The sequence below is a fragment of the Leptopilina heterotoma genome, unplaced genomic scaffold, assembly GCF_015476425.1.
Source record: "Leptopilina heterotoma isolate Lh14 unplaced genomic scaffold, ASM1547642v1 Lhet_361, whole genome shotgun sequence".
NCBI lineage: Eukaryota > Metazoa > Arthropoda > Insecta > Hymenoptera > Figitidae > Leptopilina > Leptopilina heterotoma.
The window spans coordinates 234192-255066 of record NW_025111042.1 but is presented as its reverse complement, the minus strand read 5'-3'; the positions used below and the strand labels follow the sequence as shown (position 1 = coordinate 255066).

The following is a 20875-nucleotide window of genomic DNA, read 5'->3' as shown; positions in this document are numbered from 1 at the left end:
AATTCTGAATAAGAGAGATTTTTAATGATATTTTTACAAAAGTATAACATTGATTCTAATGTGTCTGTATGCACTTAGATTTTTTTCTAAAACTTATTTTCAATTCATTATTTAGGAATCTTCTTTTTTCTTTGAGATAAAATATATTTGTTTCCCTCTACGGTGTCGTTGATGATAGCAGAGTAAAATACGAGAATGAAGCGCGTAGAGCCTGTTAGGGTAAAATTAAGAGAAGTTAAATTTCCACCAACTTGTCACAAAAATATTTTTTATAACGAGAGGAGATTTTTAAATTTTTTTTTTTCATATAAGCAATTTAATCAAAATTGTCCTGTAAATATATTTTTTACCGCTGATGCAAATCGAAATGATATTTCCATAATTTTGCCAGCTGTTATTTTGCAAGGATGATTGCTTCTCATCATCATAAGGAGCAATGGTTTTCTTACCGCCACTGACATTTCATCCCAAGAAACATTGTACCTGCAAAAATTTATAAAGTAGAAATTATTTAATTCCTAAAAATTTTAAAAATAGTTAAAAGTTCAAAATACTCAAAAATTAAAGCAAAAGGTTTCTAAAAATTTATTTATTAATATTAGTATTACACATTGTCTCCTAGACCACTGCTGTGGTCCAATAATCGTTGTGCAGCAACACTGTGAAGTAGAAGATTCACTAAAGCCCCTGACATATAGATTACAGGCTTTATGATCATTTTCATATCACTAAGATTAAAGACTACCTGAAATAGATAAATTTAGAAATAAAGAAAAATAATTGCAATTGTAAACAAAAGTTTATTATTTAAAGTTGAAAAAACAAACCGTTCTCACCTGAATTAGGGAAAAGGACAAGAAGATACAATTCACTATTACCACAAAGAATAGACAGGGACTGAAAAAAGATTCGACGTCGTTGCAGTATCTAAAATATACAGAAAGGATTCACATATTTCCGGATATTAAATATACCATTAAATACATAGTCAATTTTTAAAACAACCAGATTCTGATTTTTCAATTCTTTTCAATAACATAATAAAGTCATAAATATACAAACTCAATAGTTTGATTATGTTGTTTGATGCAAAAAATTACAGCCTTCAAGTTTTCCTCTTCAGAACCATGGGTATCTATTTTCCTTAAATGCAAACTAACAAAAGAAAAGTTTTTAAACAAGAACCTCAAATAAATGATAGATTTTTTTTTCTTTTTGTTCATTAAATAGCTAAACTTTTGTATATAAAAAGCTAAACTCAAAAGCAAAACTCTTAAAGTTTAGAAGCTTTTGTAACCAAAACATCGAACATTCAAAATTACTCACAGATTGTTAATTACCTAATTATTGAAAATAATCCACAGGCATGTTGAATCGTTACCGCCAAAAGAGATAAACAAGTAATTAAAAAAAACATTTGCAGTAGAAAATTTAAGGAGACACAAGCATAAATCCAATAGAAATGTTCCTCGTAATATTCAGCGAAATAATAAATTGGAAATGGCACATCTTTATATCGTGATTCATTTTGAGGTAGAATAATATCAAGAAATGGTGGAACTAATGGCGGTATTAGAACTACAAGTACCAGGGCCATCATAATTACTGAAATAAATTTTAATTTTCAGTTAAAAGTTACTTGTTGGCGTTTCAATTCTTGGATTGGCTTTAAGGGGAGAACCTCCTTTAGACGATCAAAAAATGCATCATTTTTGGGATTTTTTTTCTCGGGTAAAATAACTTCAAACGTTTTGTAATTTATTGGGTATTTTAATACATGTCTTGAGAGTCTAAAAAAATTTTTGAAGAAAAAGCAAAACATTTTTAGTATGGAAATATATACCGCGTCCATGGCACCTCATTTTATCTGTGAACATTCTAGCGCTCTGAATTTTTTTCTAAAACAAAGAAACAAACGTTTTTTTTAAACTTTAGGATAATACCTTCTATGTGACATTTCGAATTTTTTAAAAAAATTTCGAGAATTGATTTTTTTTACCCACTTTTAAGTTAAAAGTGATTTTTCGTGCATAAAAATTAATTTTAAAATTCCAAAAAAATATGAAAAAAAATTTTTTTCAAGAAACACTAAATGTCACATTAAAGATTATTTAATTATCTTTAAAATGATGTATCATAAAGCCCGATTGGTTCAAAAGGGCATTCTCAATCGTGTTCACAAAATTAAAAAATGGTGTTTCGAGAAAAATGCGTTTGAAATTTTTTTTTAAATAAAGTGACTCGAATGTCAAACAAATGAAAGAAGGGTTGCTACATAGAAATTACAAATTATACTGACAGTGGTACTCTGAATGAAAGAAGGAGGCAGATTGAATGCTAAAACAGAAAAAATTCTGGACTCTGGTAAACATTTCACCAGACGACGCATGAAAAAAAAATAATTAAAAATTTTGTAACTTCTTCAATAATACAGAAATCGACTTAAAATTTGACATTTATTACTTTTCTTAAAATATGAGTGTAAAGTGGAGAAGGTGCGAAAAAATGGCACTTTTTTAGCAATTAGAAAATATTTAAAAAAGTATTGAAAAATTCTTAAAAGTGCAAAAAGATTTATTGATTCATGTTTAAAATTAGTTGATTAATTATTCTTTAATAAAAAAAAAACTAGTAAAAATATAAAAATAATAGATAAAATATGTTTTTAAAGTCGATCCGTCAAATAACCTAATTTTGACGTTTTTATCAATTAATTACAAGAAGGTGGAACTATTGAATTAAATAAAAACTCACCGAATATAGAGTATTTTTGATGAACTTTCAGGATTTCTCATCAATTTTTTAATTTTGCCTTTAAATATACAAGAAATATTGAGTTGAAACTTAATAACTCGGTTAAAGAAAAATAAAAAAATTTAGCACTTTCATAACTTCTAAATCACAACGAAATCTATACACTCAAAAATTTTCTTTTTGGTCCCGGGTCTAATTTAAAAAATATAAAGGTTTAAAAATTGCACACTTTTTCAGGTTAAAACTATTTATTTTCTTAAAATTGAAGTTGGCTTTTAATTTAAACACTATGATCGGAACGTGATTTACAATAAAAAACCAACTTCAATTTTAAGAAAATAAATAGTTTTAATGGAGACCCCACCTTAATTTTGACCCCTTTAAAATAAAATTATTAAACGAGGTAATATTTTTTTTCTTGCATCATTTTTAACCTGAACCTTTATTTTTTTCAATTTGATGCTCTGAGTCGAAAAAACATAGTTAAAATTGACGATTACCTCATTTTCATGGTAAAAACTATAAAAATCATGGCTTTTTGCATTTATTTCGGTATATATAAAGTATACCATAAAAGCTTCGAACTATGATTTTTATGGTTTTTACCACGAAAATGAGCTAAATGTCAATTTTATCAATGTTTTTTGAAGAATAGCATAAAATTACGTAAATATATACACAATTTGAAAAAAAATTAAAGATTTAAGGCTTTCGAAATTTTGGCAGAATTTAAAGATTTGAATATTAAAAATCGATCTTCTCTTACAGTTTTTAATATTTTTAAACGAAAATTTTTTTCCATGCATATTTTACCATTCTTAACAACTTCTCGCATGAATTTGCAATAATATGCAATAGGTCAAAAGAAAAAAATTCTAACCTCTTCAAAAATTAAAATTAAATATTTTTGACCATTTCATATGTTTTCAGGTTAAAAATGATGCAAGAAAAAAAAATATTACCTCGTTTAATAATTTTATTTCAAAGGGGTCAAAATTAAGGTGGGGTCTCCCCTTAACCTGAAAAAGTGTGCAATTTTTAAACCTTTATATTTTTTAAATTAGACCCGGGACCAAAAAGAAAATTTTTGAGTGTATAGATTTCGTTGTGATTTAGAAGTTGTGAAAGTGCCAAATTTTTTTATTTTTCTTTAACCGAGTTATTAAGTTTCAACTCAATATTTCTTGTATATTTAAAGAAAAAATTTAAAAAGTGATAAGAAATCCTGATAAAAACGTCAAAATTAAGTTATTTGACGGATCGACTTAAAAAACATATTTTATCTATTATTTTTATATTTTTACTAGTTTTTTTTATTAAAGAATAATTAATCAACTGATTTTAATAAACATGAATCAATAAATCTTTTTGCACTTTTAAGAATTTTTCAATACTTTTTTAAATATTTTCTAATTGCTAAAAAAGTGCCATTTTTTCGCACATTCTCCACTTTACACTCATATTTTATGAAAAGTAATAAATATTTTAATATAATTCTTTTCATTTCGTTCTTCAGAGATCATACAGATTCATTTCTAAAAGTATCAATTTTTTTAAAAATTAGGCCGCAATGACTTTATTCGAAATATAATGGTCTGACCCGTATATTCTTGAATAGTTGTAGAATCAATTAAAATTATTTCCAGAAAGTCGATTTTTTGACGCAATAAAAGAGGTTCCCCCCTTAAAACAAAAAAGCGTTAGATTTGTAAATACATAAAAAATTTTGAAGCAAATACCAGTACAAAGATTGGTAAGAAGTCTTCCATCGTTTGCGTACTTGAACATAATTACTTTTTCCTCATCAGAAGACCAAATTTTCCAATTTGATTTGATTTTATAAAAAATTTTTCTAAACTGAAAAATATGTATACATTTAGAATAACTATTGCTGAAAGTTTGAGATAAAGGAGTTTTAATGTAAGAAATTATATGAATATAGCAAAAGTGAAAATTAACCTTCTTTCGACTGACATGGAAAACGATGGTAAATCCCAAAGCATCGATACATATGAACATTATTTGAAGACATTCTACCATCTTAACCACATCTCCCCATACATAAATCATATAAGATGACTGTGGACATAATAATTTCTAACTTAGAATTTAATTTTTATAATTTTTAACTTAAATTAAAACCTTAGGGTTACAATTTTTTTTATCTAAATTATAACATAGACTTAATCTTTCAAGATGAAAACGTAGTTTTAAGAAAATAGTTTAAAGAAGAAAAATTACCACAGCAATAAAAAAGCCAAAAACGTTACAAAACACAAAAATTTGAATAACACGATTTCGCCTTCGATTGTCGAAGGGCCATTGTCCAAGGCATGTTAAAAAAAATTTAATCACTGAAAAGTAACGACTTTCAAAAATGTCACACATTTCTACTGGATGATCTAATTGAGGACTATAATAGGATTTTTATACCTCGACATAATAAATAAGGGATTAATCGAATAAAGAATTTATTGTTAATTGTTCTGCAATTACATATTGAGAAAGTTGCAAAAAAGTTTACAAGTTTCGATTATTATCTTTATAAATATTTCTGTGATTTGTCTCTAGTTTCTAATGATTATATTCTCCTCTAAGTGAAAAGTTTTCTGTCAGTCTGCCCTTAAGTATAAAGAAAGTAAATTTTTTAAATTAGATTGCTAGGTAATTAAAACTAGAAATTCTTAAGATATTTATTAATTTGAGTCGATTCGAATAATTTGAAATTCAAGTACCTATTGAGTGAGTGAACTGGATAATATGGAAAAAAAAGTCAACTTCAAGGCATCGATAGCTGTAAGTAGTAATTTATTAAATTAACATTTTTTGACACTAATCAAGAATCCGATGTCAGTTTTTCAAAATTAAATCAACCACACTTTTTTTCTATTTCTTAATTTCGCAATTAGTCATTAGATTATCAAAATTTTATTCTCTATAAACATAAATGCAATTTTTATCTTCTCATTGTAAAACAAATAGTGTAGCACTTCTTGGAGCTTTGAGTAATTTGACGTATGATTGATTAAGGTTCTCGTACGTCAGGAATTAATGTTGGACACTTTCAAAAAATAATGATATAATAATTCGACTAATCAATCGAAATTTATTTTAATCCTAAAAGGTCAAAAGTGAATTTTATTTACCTTTTCAGTAATTGAAAAACATATATATTTTTAACAGACAGGAATTGATAAAACTTTCATTACGTAATGTATCATAAACTAATGATTCACTATAACTTACAATTAGAGTCTCTCTACTGAAATAGTCCAGAAAATGATTGTCCAAAGTACTTTACAGTAGTCATAAAATGAAATTTTAATAATAAAGAAAACCATTTTTTTTTAACTTCACTGTTTATAAAAGGTTGTATTTTTAAGTAGTCAGAAATTTAGAATAGGCATTTTGACAGTAAAGTTATTCTTGCGCACAGTATATCACCCAGTAAACGAAAACTAATTGAAATGAATTAAAAAGAATTCACAAAGAGCTTTCGTGAATCCCGCTTTGTGACAAATACGAATTGGAGCCATGATGCAATTTTCCTGAATTCGTGAAACTGTATTGAACTTCCGAACCTTCTATCCGTACCAATTCACTGGACAAGTTTTGAGCCTTTAATTTTTTTCAATTCGTTAGCACGAATTCAATGCATTCCTTGGCCATTTCTTTCGAATGCGAATTCGTTTGGACAAATTGGTACATATTGAATTAAATTCAATTGAATATACAAAGAGCTTGAGTGAATCCCGCTTTGTGACAAATACGAATTGGAGCCTACCAAAAATGTTAATTCGTTTCAATTCATTTGAATTAGTTTTTTTTTACTGGGGCAGGTAATTAATTTACAAAACGAAACTTTGGTTTGTAGAGAAATCTCCTTAATTTTGCTGTGATTAGTTCCAGAAGAAACGCAATAATAGAAAGAGAGTATCCACCAATTAGTACAAAAAGAAGCACTGGCAATAATTTTTCCTTTGTTATATATTCCGGTTCCTGTGGGCTACTCTTTAAAGGAGTATTTTCATAAAATTCGTTGAGTAATCCAAAACCAGAAGCTTTGAGAATTATTTCATTTATCTTTTCAGGGTACGGGGAATTGATCTTCAATTCAAATACATGGAAACCAATAGTAATAGTTCTTTTAAGTATTTTCACATTTATTTAGCCATGTTTAGCTTGATAAGAATTCACGTGATGTGCAGCATCATCAAGAATACAACTTACGTTTCGAAAATTATCTAAATGTTTTAAACAATTTTCCTCAGGACCATATAAAATTGTAGCATTATATACCCAATTAAAAAAAGGAGAACCATAAAATTTTTCGTGTAAAGATTCTATCAAATCATTGTCCATTATTGGTATTAAATGGGATTTAGTAAGTTCACTGAAACTTGAAATTCCTGGAGAGGATTAAAAGCTAATGTCAAGAATTACAGAGTAAAAATAACTAGTGTAGACAATGCAGGCAATGAGAAGTGAACCAACCATTATTCTTGCTGGTAAATTATCTGGTTCCTCGGAAGCTGCCGCTCCCATTATAATTTGACTGATGTTCAACGTTTGCCATGTACTCCTTCGAAATTTCAATAAATATCCAAACAGTCGTATGATACAAATCATACTAATTGTTGCCGAGATCATGTACCAAAATTCAGATGAAACTGCAATGTCATTTCTGACTTTCACCTCGTTTGGAATAACAGCTCTAGCATGACTAAGTCTAAGTACTCGTGAATGATTCTGTACTTCTTGAAATCCCTCCCAACATTTTTTAATATTCAGATGAATTTCAGGATACACTTTACTCTCTTCATGCCTATTTATAAGTTGAAATGAAGCAAATTTAATATGTTCTATCGAATTCATTATTTTACCATTTTCAGAATAAATATATTCTACGTTTGGTTGAAAATTCATTTCCTGCTGCAGAATATTCAATAACTTTAATCCTCTGTTGAATTCTTTTTCGGATGAATCATTGGCGTGTTGAATAGAGAAGTTCAATTTGTAACCATTCATATCAAACAGTTTATTTGGAAACCACTGAGATTCAGATGATATCACTTGCGAGGTGAAATTCTTGAAAAATGGATTCATTTGATGTAAAGTAGGTAATACTGGAGAGCTTGGTTCGATTATTCTTTGCAATTGCTGATTGTTGTACGTCAGAAAAGTAATATCTAAATACCCAGCGTGCCAAAGTTTTTCTAAATTCTTGTTAATCTTATCTTGAGTCATTGCAAAAGAGTATATTATTAGACATCTTGGTCTCGATGATGCTTCGAAGAAATAATAGTCATCATTTATATAGTAGTCATCTTTGATATTGACAATATCATCTGTCATTTGGCGAATAAAGAGTGTAGTACGTCTTAATCCTAAGACAAATTTCCAGTATGATTCAAAATGAAATTCGCCGTTCATGATTTCGTTGTAATTAATAATAAAAGATGGAAAATGCGATTTTACTGTTGTGATGAGAGAATTCATTATTGGATCCGTATTTTTTAGTTTACTATCCAGAATAAATACCACTTGGTGCAAGTTTGAATCCTCATTTAGATACTTTATTAATCCATCAAACATTGAACTATTCAAATAACTACTATTCGGAGACATTCCTAGTATTTCACTCCAGGAAATGTAAAAGAAGAAAAATATTCCTAATAACTTCATAGTGTACAACTACTTTCTTCACTAGTCAAAAACAGACTGTCTAAAAAAATTTCACTTCAAAGTAATGTAGTCTACTCAGTAATCAACAGAATGCGATTAACAGTGGACACTTTCAAAGAGTAATACTATAATTTAACTAATCAAATATATGGGATATTTTCATCATAAAAGTTCAAAAGTTAATTTTATTCACCTTTCGTACTAATCGAAAAACATTAATATTTTGAACACTCTGGAAATTAAAAGTGTTTTCATTACGTATTATGTATCACTAACTCAGAGTCCCCCTACAGAAAAAGTAAAGAAAATTATTCTCCAAAGTACTTTTCTGTTCTCGGTAATAAATTGAAATATATTAATATTAGACACACCTGAAGAATAATAATATTATTAATATCAAAAGAGTTTAACCCTACTTATTTATTAAAAAGCCACTTCAATGGTATGAGTTATTTTTTTTATATTTTATTATTCTATTACCTGTAATCAGCATCATTTTCTTTATAAGAACAAACATTATGGGGTCGTCCATATACCACGTGGACACTTTTTAGACACTTTTTGACCCCCCCCCTCCCCCCTCGTGGACAATCGTGGATTTTTTACGAACCCCTCCCCCCCCCCGATTGTCCACGTGTACAATCGGGTTTTTTATTTTAAAATAGTGAATAATAAAAAGATATTTAATAAGAAATACAATTAAAAAATTCTTTAAATTTTTTTATAACAAACTTCTTTAAAATTCAATAAAGATTAAATTATCTTAAAATATTATTAAATAGGTAAATACCATTTTTAGTATTATAGAGAGGACTTTGGCAGAAATATATCTTCAATTATTATATTAGTAGAAATACTTAATCTCTTCGGTAACAAATCTTAAAGTTTCTAAAATCCAATAGCTTTAAGCCTTCACATAAACAATAATAGAAATTATTTTTTTTAGAATTTGTAAGAGTTTGTAGAGGTTGCTTTGTATTCCTAATTGTCAAATTTGCATATATTCATATTTGTGCATTTACGATAATGATTTTGTAATATAAATTAAAAAAGAATTTGGCGTTTTTTTGACAGTTAAATAAATTTCGGATTACAAATATTGTCTGATCACAATCTAATAATAATCTAATAATAAAGTTGAATAAAAAGAAAAAAAAAGATATAAAATTAAACTTTTGTGTCCACGTGGACATTTGTATTGACCCCCCCCCTCCCCCCTCGTGGAAAATCGTGGATTTTTGGCGAACCCCCCCTCCCCCCTAAACTGTCCACGTAGTATATGGACGACCCCTATACGTTTTATTGAAAATTCTGATGAGGACTCGATATTCGTGTCAAAACACCAAAACCTTTTAAAATAATATAATAATCTAATCTACTTAATAAAAGTTATATAGGCCAAAATAGTCGTAGAAATACAAATGTTATTTTTATTCACCTCTTCAATATTTACAAAAAAATGATAACATTAGGCATTCAGAAATGTATTGGATTAAAAATTATATATCCTAATAGGCCACTTGTAATAGAAAGAGAATACATATTATCAAAAATTTTACCTGAAATTCATTTTTTAATCAATTTTTCGAGAATTCAATTATTTAAATAGAAAAATAAATAATTTATTGAATAATTGAATTTTTATGAAGAATTTTATTAAAATATTTAAAAATAATTGAACTCTTTCGATGAATTTGAAAAAAGATTTAAGAATAAATGCAATTTTCTATCAGTTTATTTAAAATTATATTAAAAATATTTGAAATTCTGCGATAAGTTTTGTTATTTATTCTTGCAACGAATTTTATTAAAAAATTTTTAGAGAATTGAATTCCTGTGAAAAAGTTTAATTGTAAAAACAATTGAATTTCAGAGAAAAAATATTATTATTTATGAAAATAACTAATTTCTTGTGAAGATTTTTTTTTTTTTTTAAATAATTAAATTCCATCGAGAAAATTTTTATTAAAATGTTGTTTAAATAATTGAATTCTTTTGGAAAATTTTATTAAAATAGTATAGATATTAAAAATCACTGAATTGATGAAAATTTTTGAAAATAATTGAAATTTTGACAAGAATTTTATTCAATTGTTTTTAAAATTTCTATTTAAATTTATTAAAAATTGAAATTTTCTAAAATTTTAAATTAAATTAACACTAGTGCTAATTATTAAAGATAGGATCCTACTTTTAGAGGATTCCAATGTAGCGCTTTTTAAAAATTTCAAATTCTTTGATATTAATTAATTTAATCAATTTAAATTTCCCAGCTTACAAACTAAAGGAATAGGATATTAAAATAATAAAAACACTTTTTTTCTATGTAAAAATGATAAATAAACTTTATTTACGAACGACTTTATCACAATGTACTCAGTTTAAAAATCTATCTGGAAAATTTTTCAACACGATGAAAATACATTATCCCATATACAATAATCGATACAATGCATTTTAATCTATGGTAAAAAGTTAAAGATAGACAATTAATCTGTAAAAAAAACAGGACTAGGCGTTTTGCAACCTAGGAAATTCCTTCCATTGTCATTCGAAAAGAAAAAAGATGTCATAAATCTGTCTTTGAAAAATTTAACGATTCAAAATCAAATTTATGAAAACTATTTTCTAATTCTGTCAGCGGAGGAAATTATACAAGGTGTGAACAGAACGTTCAGCCCCGACATGAAAACTAATTTTACAATATTAATCTTGAGTTCTAGAAACAACTTGTTAAAAATATAATCAGTCTCAAACACTTTTTTTTTGAAAATACTGCAAAGTCTTTTTTTTATAAATTAGTTGATGAAACAGGTACTGTTGATGTAGACTCAGATGTTCTAGTTGTTGCCTTGTTTGTTAGCCTTAGACTCAGATGTTCAGTCTTAGGCTCAAGTCTTGGACTCAGATGTTTAGTCCACTTCCTCCACAGTGGGTCCCGAGTATCCTTGTTGTTGACCACCTTGTCTAAACTGACTCCCACAGTTTTGCGCTCCATAAGCAGAGGCCCCACCACCACCTTGATGAATTTTCGTCATGAGAGGCGCGCACAATTTCTGTATCTCCTCCAACTTGTGGACAAATTCCTCCTTCTCGGCCAGGGTGTTATTGTCGAGCCAGCGAATAGTCTCCTCGCACAGATCCAAAACGGTCTTCTTCTCCGAATCATTCAATCTCTCGCCACACTCCTGAACCGCCTGCTTGACAGTGAACACATAGCTCTCGATTTTATTCCTAGCCTCAACCTTCTCCCGCTGCTGTTGATCTTGATCCCGATATCGTTCAGCCTCGGCCAGCATTCGATCGATCTCCTCCCTTGATAATCGACCCTTGTCATTAGTGATGCGAATGTTGTTGCTTCGCCCACTGGCCGTGTCCTTAGCGGTCACGTGAAGAATACCATTTGCATCCATATCGAAGGTGACGTCGATCTTGGGCACACCTCGTGGTGCAGGTGCAATTCCACTGAGTTCGAATCTACCCAGAAGATTATTGTCCTTTGTCATTGCGCGTTCGCCTTCGTACACCTGAATACTGACGCCGGGTTGATTGTCGGCGTAGGTGGTGAATGTTTGTGATTGTTTGCAAGGAATACGTGCGTTGCGCTCGATGATGTTCGTCATGACCCCACCGGCTGTTTCGATGCCCAGTGACAGTGGTGCAACGTCCACTAGAAGAACGTCCTGGAGAGTTGTATTCGCACCGCCGTCGCCACTGAGAATAGCCGCTTGTACAGCCGCTCCATAAGCGACAGCCTCGTCGGGATTGATGGACAAATTCAACTGCTTGCCACAGAAGAAATTCTGCAGCATACTCTGGATCTTTGGTATGCGCGTTGAACCTCCGACCAGTACAACTTCGTCGATTGATCTCTTGTCGATTTTAGCGTCCGCCAATGCCTTCTCAACGGGTTCGAGTGTCGCTCGGAATAAATCGGCGCACAATTCCTCGAAACGTGCACGCGACACTTTGGTGTAAAAGTCCAAACCCTCGTAGAGTGCATCGATCTCAATGGTGGCTTCGGTGCTTGACGACAGTGTTCGTTTAGCCCTCTCGGCAGCTGTTCTCAATCGCCGAAGACTTCGTGGGTTTTGGCTTAAGCTCTTCTTGAACTTTCGTTCGAATTCCTTGCAAAGATGTTCCACGAGTCTGTTATCGAAATCCTCGCCACCCAAATGGGTATCGCCTGCTGTTGATTTCACCTCGAATAGTGAACCTTCGTCGATGGTTAGTACGGAGACGTCGAATGTTCCACCGCCTAGATCGAATATTAAGATGTTCTTTTCGCCCTTGAGATTTTTGTCGAGACCGTAGGCGAGTGCAGCGGCTGTGGGTTCATTGATGATTCGCAAGATGTTGAGTCCGGCAATTGCACCGGCGTCTTTGGTGGCCTGACGCTGTGAGTCGTTGAAATACGCTGGCACTGTTACCACCGCGTCCCTCACTGTTTTGCCGAGATATGCCTCTGCTGTTTCCTTCATTTTCGTCAGAACCATTGAACTGACCTCCTCTGGATTGAACCTCTTTCTTTCACCGCGGAACTCGACGTCGATCTTTGGCTTGCCTGCAAAACAAAAAGAAATTTGATATTTATTTTCTATCCACCAAAGAAAACTGAAAATACTTTATTTGTGCAACTAAATAAATTCCAATATTCTCTAAATGTATTAATACCCAAAATAACTCTTCAGAAATATTCTAAATTAAGTTTCTTGAAATTAGCGTCGACTCTATTTTTTTTTAATTTTTAGTGATAAAAATTTAACTAACCTCTCTTCATTAACTTTCATACATTCAACTAGAATTCTAAAATATTTTATTACACTATTTGAATCTAAAATTTTTTGAACGTTTAATTTTCGGCTTTTGTAAATTAGCGTCAACGCTAAGAGTAAAAATTTGTTTTTTAAATACCAAAAAAGGAAAATATTTCAAAAGTTTTAGATTCAACCTAAAAAAATGTTTACCTCTAAAAACCTTCTAACCTCTCAAAAAATTTTACAATTTAAGTGAATAAAAACAGTGATATTAGTGATAATTTTGAGTAAAAAAAAATATTTTTCGACGCTAAATTCAGGAACTTCTACATTAGTGAATAAAAAAATATTTACTGAATCACTAAACAAATTTAAATATTCTTTCGTTAATTAATCTCGCAAAAATTGAGAAATATTCAAAATTAGCGTCTCTGAATTTAGTGTCATCGCTAAAGCAAAAATTCGAAAATAATTTAATAAATATAATTACCGGAACAGAAATCATAAAAAGTTGAAAAATAATTAAATCAGTAAATTTCTATTGAATCACTAGAGAAATTCAAATATTCTTCATTATTCACTAATTTAGCGTCAACGCTAAGAGAAAAAATATGTTTTTTTAACACAAAACCAAAAAAAGGCCAATATTTCAAAAGTTTTAACTTCAATAGTGCTCTAAAAATTTTTACACTTTAAGTAAATGAAAACAGTGATATTAGTGATATTTTTGAGTAAAAAAATATGATTCGACGCTTAATTCAGAAACTTCTAAATTAAATAAAAAAAATTCAGAAATATTCAAAATTAACGTCTCTGAAGTTAGAGTCGTCGCTAAATAAAAAATTCCGAAATATTCTAAATAGAGTTCTCTGAATTTAGCGTCGACGCTAAAGTAAACATTCAGAAATATTTAAAATAAGTTCTCGGGGTTTAGCCTTTTTAAAACAATTTTAATTCACACAATTGAACAAAATTTTCTATTTTTTTAGTAAATTGAAATTTTGTTTATAGAAAAAATTTAGTGAATAAAAAATCAATTTTGAAATTAATTTTTAACAATCGAATCGGGAATTTCAAAAAAAACTCTGAAAATCGTAACAATCACTTTTACTATCAATAGTTTTACTTGAAAACGACTCTTACGATTTTAAAAATTCACTATTATTTTAAAAATCGGTTTGAAAATTATTTGAATTATTTAAAAAAAATTAATTTAACAATTGAATCCTGAATTTCAAAAAGGCTCACATCTAAAAACCATAAGGGTCACTTTCGCTATGCAATGTTACTTGAAAATGACTCTTACGGTTTTAAAAATTCACTTTTATTTTAAAAATTGCTTTAAAAATTATTTGAATTACTTGAAAAATTATTTTAACAATTAAATCGTGAATTTCGAAAAAGTCTCTAATCTGAAAACCGTAAGGGTCACTTTCGCTAGCCATTGTCATGCGAAGATGACTCTTACAACTTTTAGAGTCGATCTCTCTTCGAAATTCACTATTATTTTTTTAAAAAAAGTCGTAAAAATTTGCAGTTTCGCTAAAATTTTTCCAAAAATACAATTTAGAGAATTAATTCAAAAAAACGTCTTATTCACTGAAGTACCAAAAAAGAATTAAAACCCAAAAAACTAGGCTCATGAATAGACCCCAATTTTTATTTTCCGAATCTTTACATTATCGAAATTCTTTTTGTCTAATAAGAATTAATTTTAATTTCTTTTAATTATAATAATTTAAAGAAACACTGTTTTTGAATGACCGATTGACTATTTTCCAATTTTTAAGATTTCTAAATTTTATTTTATCGAAATATCATTTGTTTTAAAACTTTTTTCTTAGAAATGTTTTTCAAACTAATTTTTTAACTTCATTGAATTAAGATTTCTTATAATTTTATTTATAAAGAAAATTTATTTATAAATATTTATAAAGAAAATTTCTTTAAATTATTATTTCTGTTAAAAGAAAATTTGAATTAATTTTTTTCAGAAAACTCACCTCCATCGTTGACGACTTTAAACGGCCAGTGTTTGATGTCACTCTGGATTTTGGGGTCGTCAAATTTTCGTCCAATTAACCTTTTGGCGTCGAAAACGGTATTCGCCGGATTCATAGCCACTTGATTTTTGGCGGCATCGCCAATAAGACGTTCCGTATCTGTGAAGGCAACGTAGCTGGGTGTTGTTCGATTGCCCTGATCGTTGGCGATTATTTCCACTTTTCCTTGTTGCCAAACTCCCACACAGGAATATGTTGTTCCCAAATCAATTCCAATTGCAGACATTTTGTTGTTTGTTGTTGTCTCACTTTTGTTCGTTTTATAATAATTATTATTATTAAAGTTTGCGTTAGACGCTTTAATGTTATTCGTTTGATTGCTTTTCATGTACTGCCAGCTCCGGGCACGCTCACCTCTTATATACTCGACGTTCGTTTCGCTCGATACTTCTCGACGAGTTCTAGAAGCTTCTCGACAATTCTCACTCGGGGGAGAAATATATAAATAGTAATTTCTTACTTATTCTCCTTATTCTCATTTTTTTCTCTCGATTTTTCTCTCTTGGTGAATTTTCTTCTATTTAGTTTTCTTCTTTCTGTTTTAAAACTTAATTTTATCATTCATTAATTTCTATTCTTTTTCGATTTTTTCTACGAATTTACCTGAACTTTCGAGAATATTCCCGAGTGTTGCAAGCAAATTCTTTCTCTACCAGTGTCTCTGTATCTGTTTTGTTCTCGTCCCAACCAGACGCTTCGAGAAATTTCGACAAAGTTCAAGAAAGTTCATTATTTATTTATATTAAATTCTGAGAAATTTATTTCAATTCCAAGAAATTTATTTTACTTACAGGAATTTCGACAAACTTCTTTATTATTATTTATATGAAATTCCGGGAAATTTATTTCAATTCAAGGAATATTTCAATTTCTCGTAATTCTTTTTCAAATTTTTTCTTATTTTACTGTTTTTTTGCGATTTTGCTATTTTTCTTTTCTTTTCTTTTCTATTGTTTATTAAATTATTTTAATTATTTTTCAAATTATTTACATTATTATTTAAAGGAAATTCGCTCTCAAGCCGGTAAATTTTTTCAATTGGGTTCGTATAAAATTATTTGTTTCGATCTTCTTCCGGAAAGTTCGAGCATATTCCTTGGGTGTTTTTCTTTCTCGCTTTGATAAGTACAAACAGTTAAAAATAAATGAAGGTGTTTACTTACCATTTTTTCTTCGCGTATTTATTATTATACTTCTTTCACTGAATTTTTTTGTTTGTAATTATTCACACTTCATTCACTATTATCATAACAAAGACGCGAATAAAAATAAAATTTTTTGCTTAAATTAAATTTTTAAATTTATCATTTTGGTGGAAATATAATTATTTATATAAAATGAGGGAGAAAAATAACAATTGTTACAAAAATGAAATAAATTATTCAAATTACAATGAACCTAACTTTTCATATTAAGAAATTTAACTTTAAAAAAATTTTTTTTAAAAATATTTTCAATTTAAAAATTACCTAATGTATTCAAAATCATTGAATTCTTGCAAAAAATTTTATCAAAAAATTTCAAGAGAATAATTGACGTACGTGAAGTTAGCACTCAAGCCATGAAATATATGATTCTTTTCAATTGGAAAGGATTGGTGGTCGTTTGGTGATCGTTAGGTGCTACTTCTCAACTTTAGGTGGTCAAAAATAAAAAATCTAGAAACTTTTCAATTTTAGAGTGCTAACTTCACACTTGCACTCCAGTTTTTAATATTTTTTAAAATTTCTTTTACGTATCGTTTGGTGGTCGTTTGGTGGTTGTTAGGTGGTCCTTTTTAATTATTGGTGGTCATCCTAATAATTAATAATAACATTTTAAAAAAATGAACACGCAGGCGATTTTGTTCAAGTTCGAATGGCGCCAAAATTTAAATTAAGGAAAGCTTATTACACGTTTAAATTAAACAAAACCTCTGATTAACTATAATAATTTAACTAAAATTTTCAGATAATTTAAGTTTTATAATAATATTGCTCTGAATATAAGAAAAACTATTAAAAAACATTTTGTACATAGTTAAACTTTTACTATATACTTGTTGGATTAATTATTTCCAATCACTGCATTATTGAATATTATTATTATTATTAATTATTACACATTTATTTAATATATGAATGTTTTGTAGAGTGCCAAATTCACGTTTGCATTTTTTTAAAAATAATATTCATTTTTTTTAAACAACTTTACATCAATCGTTTGGTGGTCGTTTGGTGATCGTTAGGTGCTACTTCTCAACTTTAGGTGGTCAAAAATAAAAAATCTAGAAACTTTTCAATTTTAGAGTGCCAAATTCACACTTGCACTCCAGTTTTTAATATTTTTTAAAATTTCCTTGACGTATCGTTTGGTGGTCGTTTGGTGGTTGTTAGGTGGTCCTTTTTAATTATTGATAGTATGTAATCCTTTTTATTTAAAATGTCAACTTAAAAATATTATCTATTAGATAACTTACAATTGTTGTCAAATTTACATACACATTTTCAATAACTTTTTGTTACCTTTTTCAAATTTGCAAATAGTTAACAAGATTTCGGTAAATATATGTTAACTTTTCAAAGTCAACAATTTGATGGTTACATTTCGTTAACTTTTTGTTGACAATTTCCATTACCAAAAAGGTGACTTGAAAACGGTAACTTTAAGTTATTAAAACGTGAAGTGTGCCGCCTGGGACCATTCGACTATTAAATTATTGATTAGAAAAGTTTAAAAAAATACTAAATTTTTAACAAAAAATTACAAGTGTCAAGTTAACACATCAATTAAATTGCAAATTTATAAAGAATAAAATTCACAAAGTAATTAAAAAAATTGCATTTGTTAATATAAAATGTTTGTAAAAAAAATTTACTTAATTAAAATACTTTGTATGAAGAGGAAAGATTAATTTCCCATCCTAAAGATAACCATGTCGCCGCAAACAAATCGGTATCCCCAACATGTTCCAGGAATATCTTGAATATACGTGTGCTATGAGGGTTTCATTGAATAACAATTTAAAAAGATTTTTTGTTATTGTACTATGTATTACATGTTATATATATATATATATATATATATATATATATATATATGTTATTGAAAAAAGTTTATTAAATTATAAATATTGTTAGAATGATATTCAATTGAGGGTTCTATATTATTTCAGTTATCTAAAGTTTTTGAATTAAAATAATTTTTTGAATAATGTAATTTGAATATCAGCGCCCTTTGAATGAAAGCAGAACCCTTCCGTATAAAAACGCATAAAAAGGATTACATACTATCAATAATTAAAAAGGACCACCTAACAACCACCAAACGACCACCAAACGATACGTCAAGGAAATTTTAAAAAATATTAAAAACTGGAGTGCAAGTGTGAATTTGGCACTCTAAAATTGAAAAGTTTCTAGATTTTTTATTTTTGACCACCTAAAGTTGAGAAGTAGCACCTAACGATCACCAAACGACCACCAAACGATTGATGTAAAGTTGTTTAAAAAAAATGAATATTATTTTTAAAAAAATGCAAACGTGAATTTGGCACTCTACAAAACATTCATATATTAAATAAATGTGTAATAATTAATAATAATAATAATATTCAATAATGCAGTGATTGGAAATAATTAATCCAACAAGTATATAGTAAAAGTTTAACTATGTACAAAATGTTTTTTAATAGTTTTTCTTATATTCAGAGCAATATTATTATAAAACTTAAATTATCTGAAAATTTTAGTTAAATTATTATAGTTAATCAGAGGTTTTGTTTAATTTAAACGTGTAATAAGCTTTCCTTAATTTAAATTTTGGCGCCATTCGAACTTGAACAAAATCGCCTGCGTGTTCATTTTTTTAAAATGTTATTATTAATTATTAGGATGACCACCAATAATTAAAAAGGACCACCTAACAACCACCAAACGACCACCAAACGATACGTAAAAGAAATTTTAAAAAATATTAAAAACTGGAGTGCAAGTGTGAAGTTAGCACTCTAAAATTGAAAAGTTTCTATTTTTTTTTTTATTTTTGACCACCTAAAGTTGAGAAGTAGCACCTAACGATCACCAAACGACCACCAATCCTTTCCAATTGAAAAGAATCATATATTTCATGGCTTGAGTGCTAACTTCACGTACGTGAATAATTGAATTCCTTGGAAGAATTTTTTTGTATTTATGAAAATAATTGAATTATCGCGATAAATTTTATTAAAATTTTTTAAAATCCTAATTAAATTCTTTTGAAGAATTTGTTTAAATTTTTTTTAAAATAATGGAGTTTTTTTTTTAATAATTTTAATTGAAAAGTTTGAAAACAATTGAATTTTATGAAGAAGAATTTTATTAAAATTCTATTGAAAATAATTGAATTCCTGAGAAGAATTTTATTATTTATAAAAAAAAATTTAATTCTTGGGAAGAATTTTACTATTTATAAAAATAATTGAATTGTTCCGATGAATTAATTAAAATTTTAGAAAATAAATAAATTTTATGTGAACAATATTTGAAAATAATTAAATTCTTTTGAGAAATTCTATTAAAATTGTTTTAAAATGAATTGAATTTCTGCAAAGAATTTTACTATTTATAAAAATAATTGAAATGATCGAAGAATTTGTTAAGATTTTAGGAAAAATTGAATTGTTTTGAAAAATTTTATAGAAATATTTGAAAATAATTTAATTTTCTCGAGAAATTCAATTAAAGTTGTTTCGAAAATAATTGAATTCTTTCATTTTTTTTTACGAATATATTTAAAAATTGCATTGAAAATAATTAAATTTTCATATAGAATTTTTTTTAATATTTCGAGAATAATTGAATTATTTTTAGAGAATTTTAAAATCTTCATGAAATTGAATTCTCCTGAAGAATTCAATTAAAATTGTTTTGAAAATAATTGAATTCCTGCAAAAAATTTTACTATTCATAAAAATAATTGAATTGTTTCGAAAATTTTTTGAAAATTGAATTCTTTTGAAAAATTTTATCAACGAATTAAAAAAAAAATTAAATTTAATCTTTTTGACAAGATAAAAAATAATTTTTCATAAAAAATAATAAATAACAGTTTTTTTATACATAAATATCACAATTTTTCATTTTCAAAATTTCAGAAACAAGTGATATTAATTATAATTATAATATTATTTATAGTTATGAAAAAATAAATTATTATTAATAAAGAAAATGTATTTCTTTATTTAAAACAATAAATTTGTTTAAAATAAAAACGAGTTTATGTAAAAAAAATAAATTTATTTAAAAAAATATTTTATTTTACAAAAAATAAATTAATTTCAATAATAAATTTGTAAATTAATTTTATTTTTATTTTGGTTTCTAAATTAAAAATATAATTTCATCGGGCGTTAAATTTTTCTAGAGGGGGGAGGGAGGAAGACAACTAAGACCCTGACAATTATATGGTATTAAATTCGAATTTATTTTGCCATATCTTTTTTTTTTTAATTAATGAATTATATCATAACTGACTAAATTATAATATTCTTATTGAAATTGACATAAACAGTCTTCTTAAAATGCTTGCTCCCTTGCAGCTTTTACATAATAATATATTATATATGTGAAACGAAATACAGAATCAGTCATCCTA

The 20875-nt window shown here is 27.9% G+C and overlaps 2 protein-coding genes across 6 annotated transcripts in view; both read right to left on the bottom strand.

Annotated features, from left to right (window-relative positions):
* Positions 1-2: 2 nt before the first annotated feature.
* The window catches only part of LOC122505618 (odorant receptor Or2-like), a 77404-nt gene continuing 56531 nt past the window's right edge, over positions 3-20875 (bottom strand). For 2 of the 5 annotated variants that reach the window (XM_043617359.1, XM_043617357.1), the window contains exons 2-9: positions 4714-4833; positions 4494-4611; positions 1341-1605; positions 1063-1155; positions 837-927; positions 609-745; positions 351-483; positions 3-211 (exon numbers count right to left, since the gene is read on the bottom strand). In XM_043617359.1, coding sequence (XP_043473294.1) covers positions 158-211; positions 351-483; positions 609-745; positions 837-927; positions 1063-1155; positions 1341-1605; positions 4494-4611; positions 4714-4824 — 1002 coding nt within the window. In that variant the 5' untranslated portion in view covers positions 4825-4833 and the 3' untranslated portion in view covers positions 3-157. Of the gene's footprint in view, positions 212-350; positions 484-608; positions 746-836; positions 928-1062; positions 1156-1340; positions 1606-4493; positions 4612-4713; positions 4834-4995; positions 5573-16728; positions 17185-20875 lie in introns of those variants that run through there. The other 3 variants (XM_043617360.1, XM_043617358.1, XM_043617356.1) reach the window with 3 other exon arrangements.
* On the bottom strand, positions 10755-15621 carry LOC122505613 (heat shock protein 70 B2-like). The gene is made up of 2 exons (XM_043617342.1): positions 15200-15621; positions 10755-13003 (listed from the first exon to the last, which is right to left on the bottom strand). The coding sequence occupies exons 1-2, from the start codon at positions 15585-15587 to the stop codon at positions 11352-11354; spliced, it is 2040 nt and encodes a 679-aa protein (XP_043473277.1). The 5' UTR covers positions 15588-15621; the 3' UTR covers positions 10755-11351.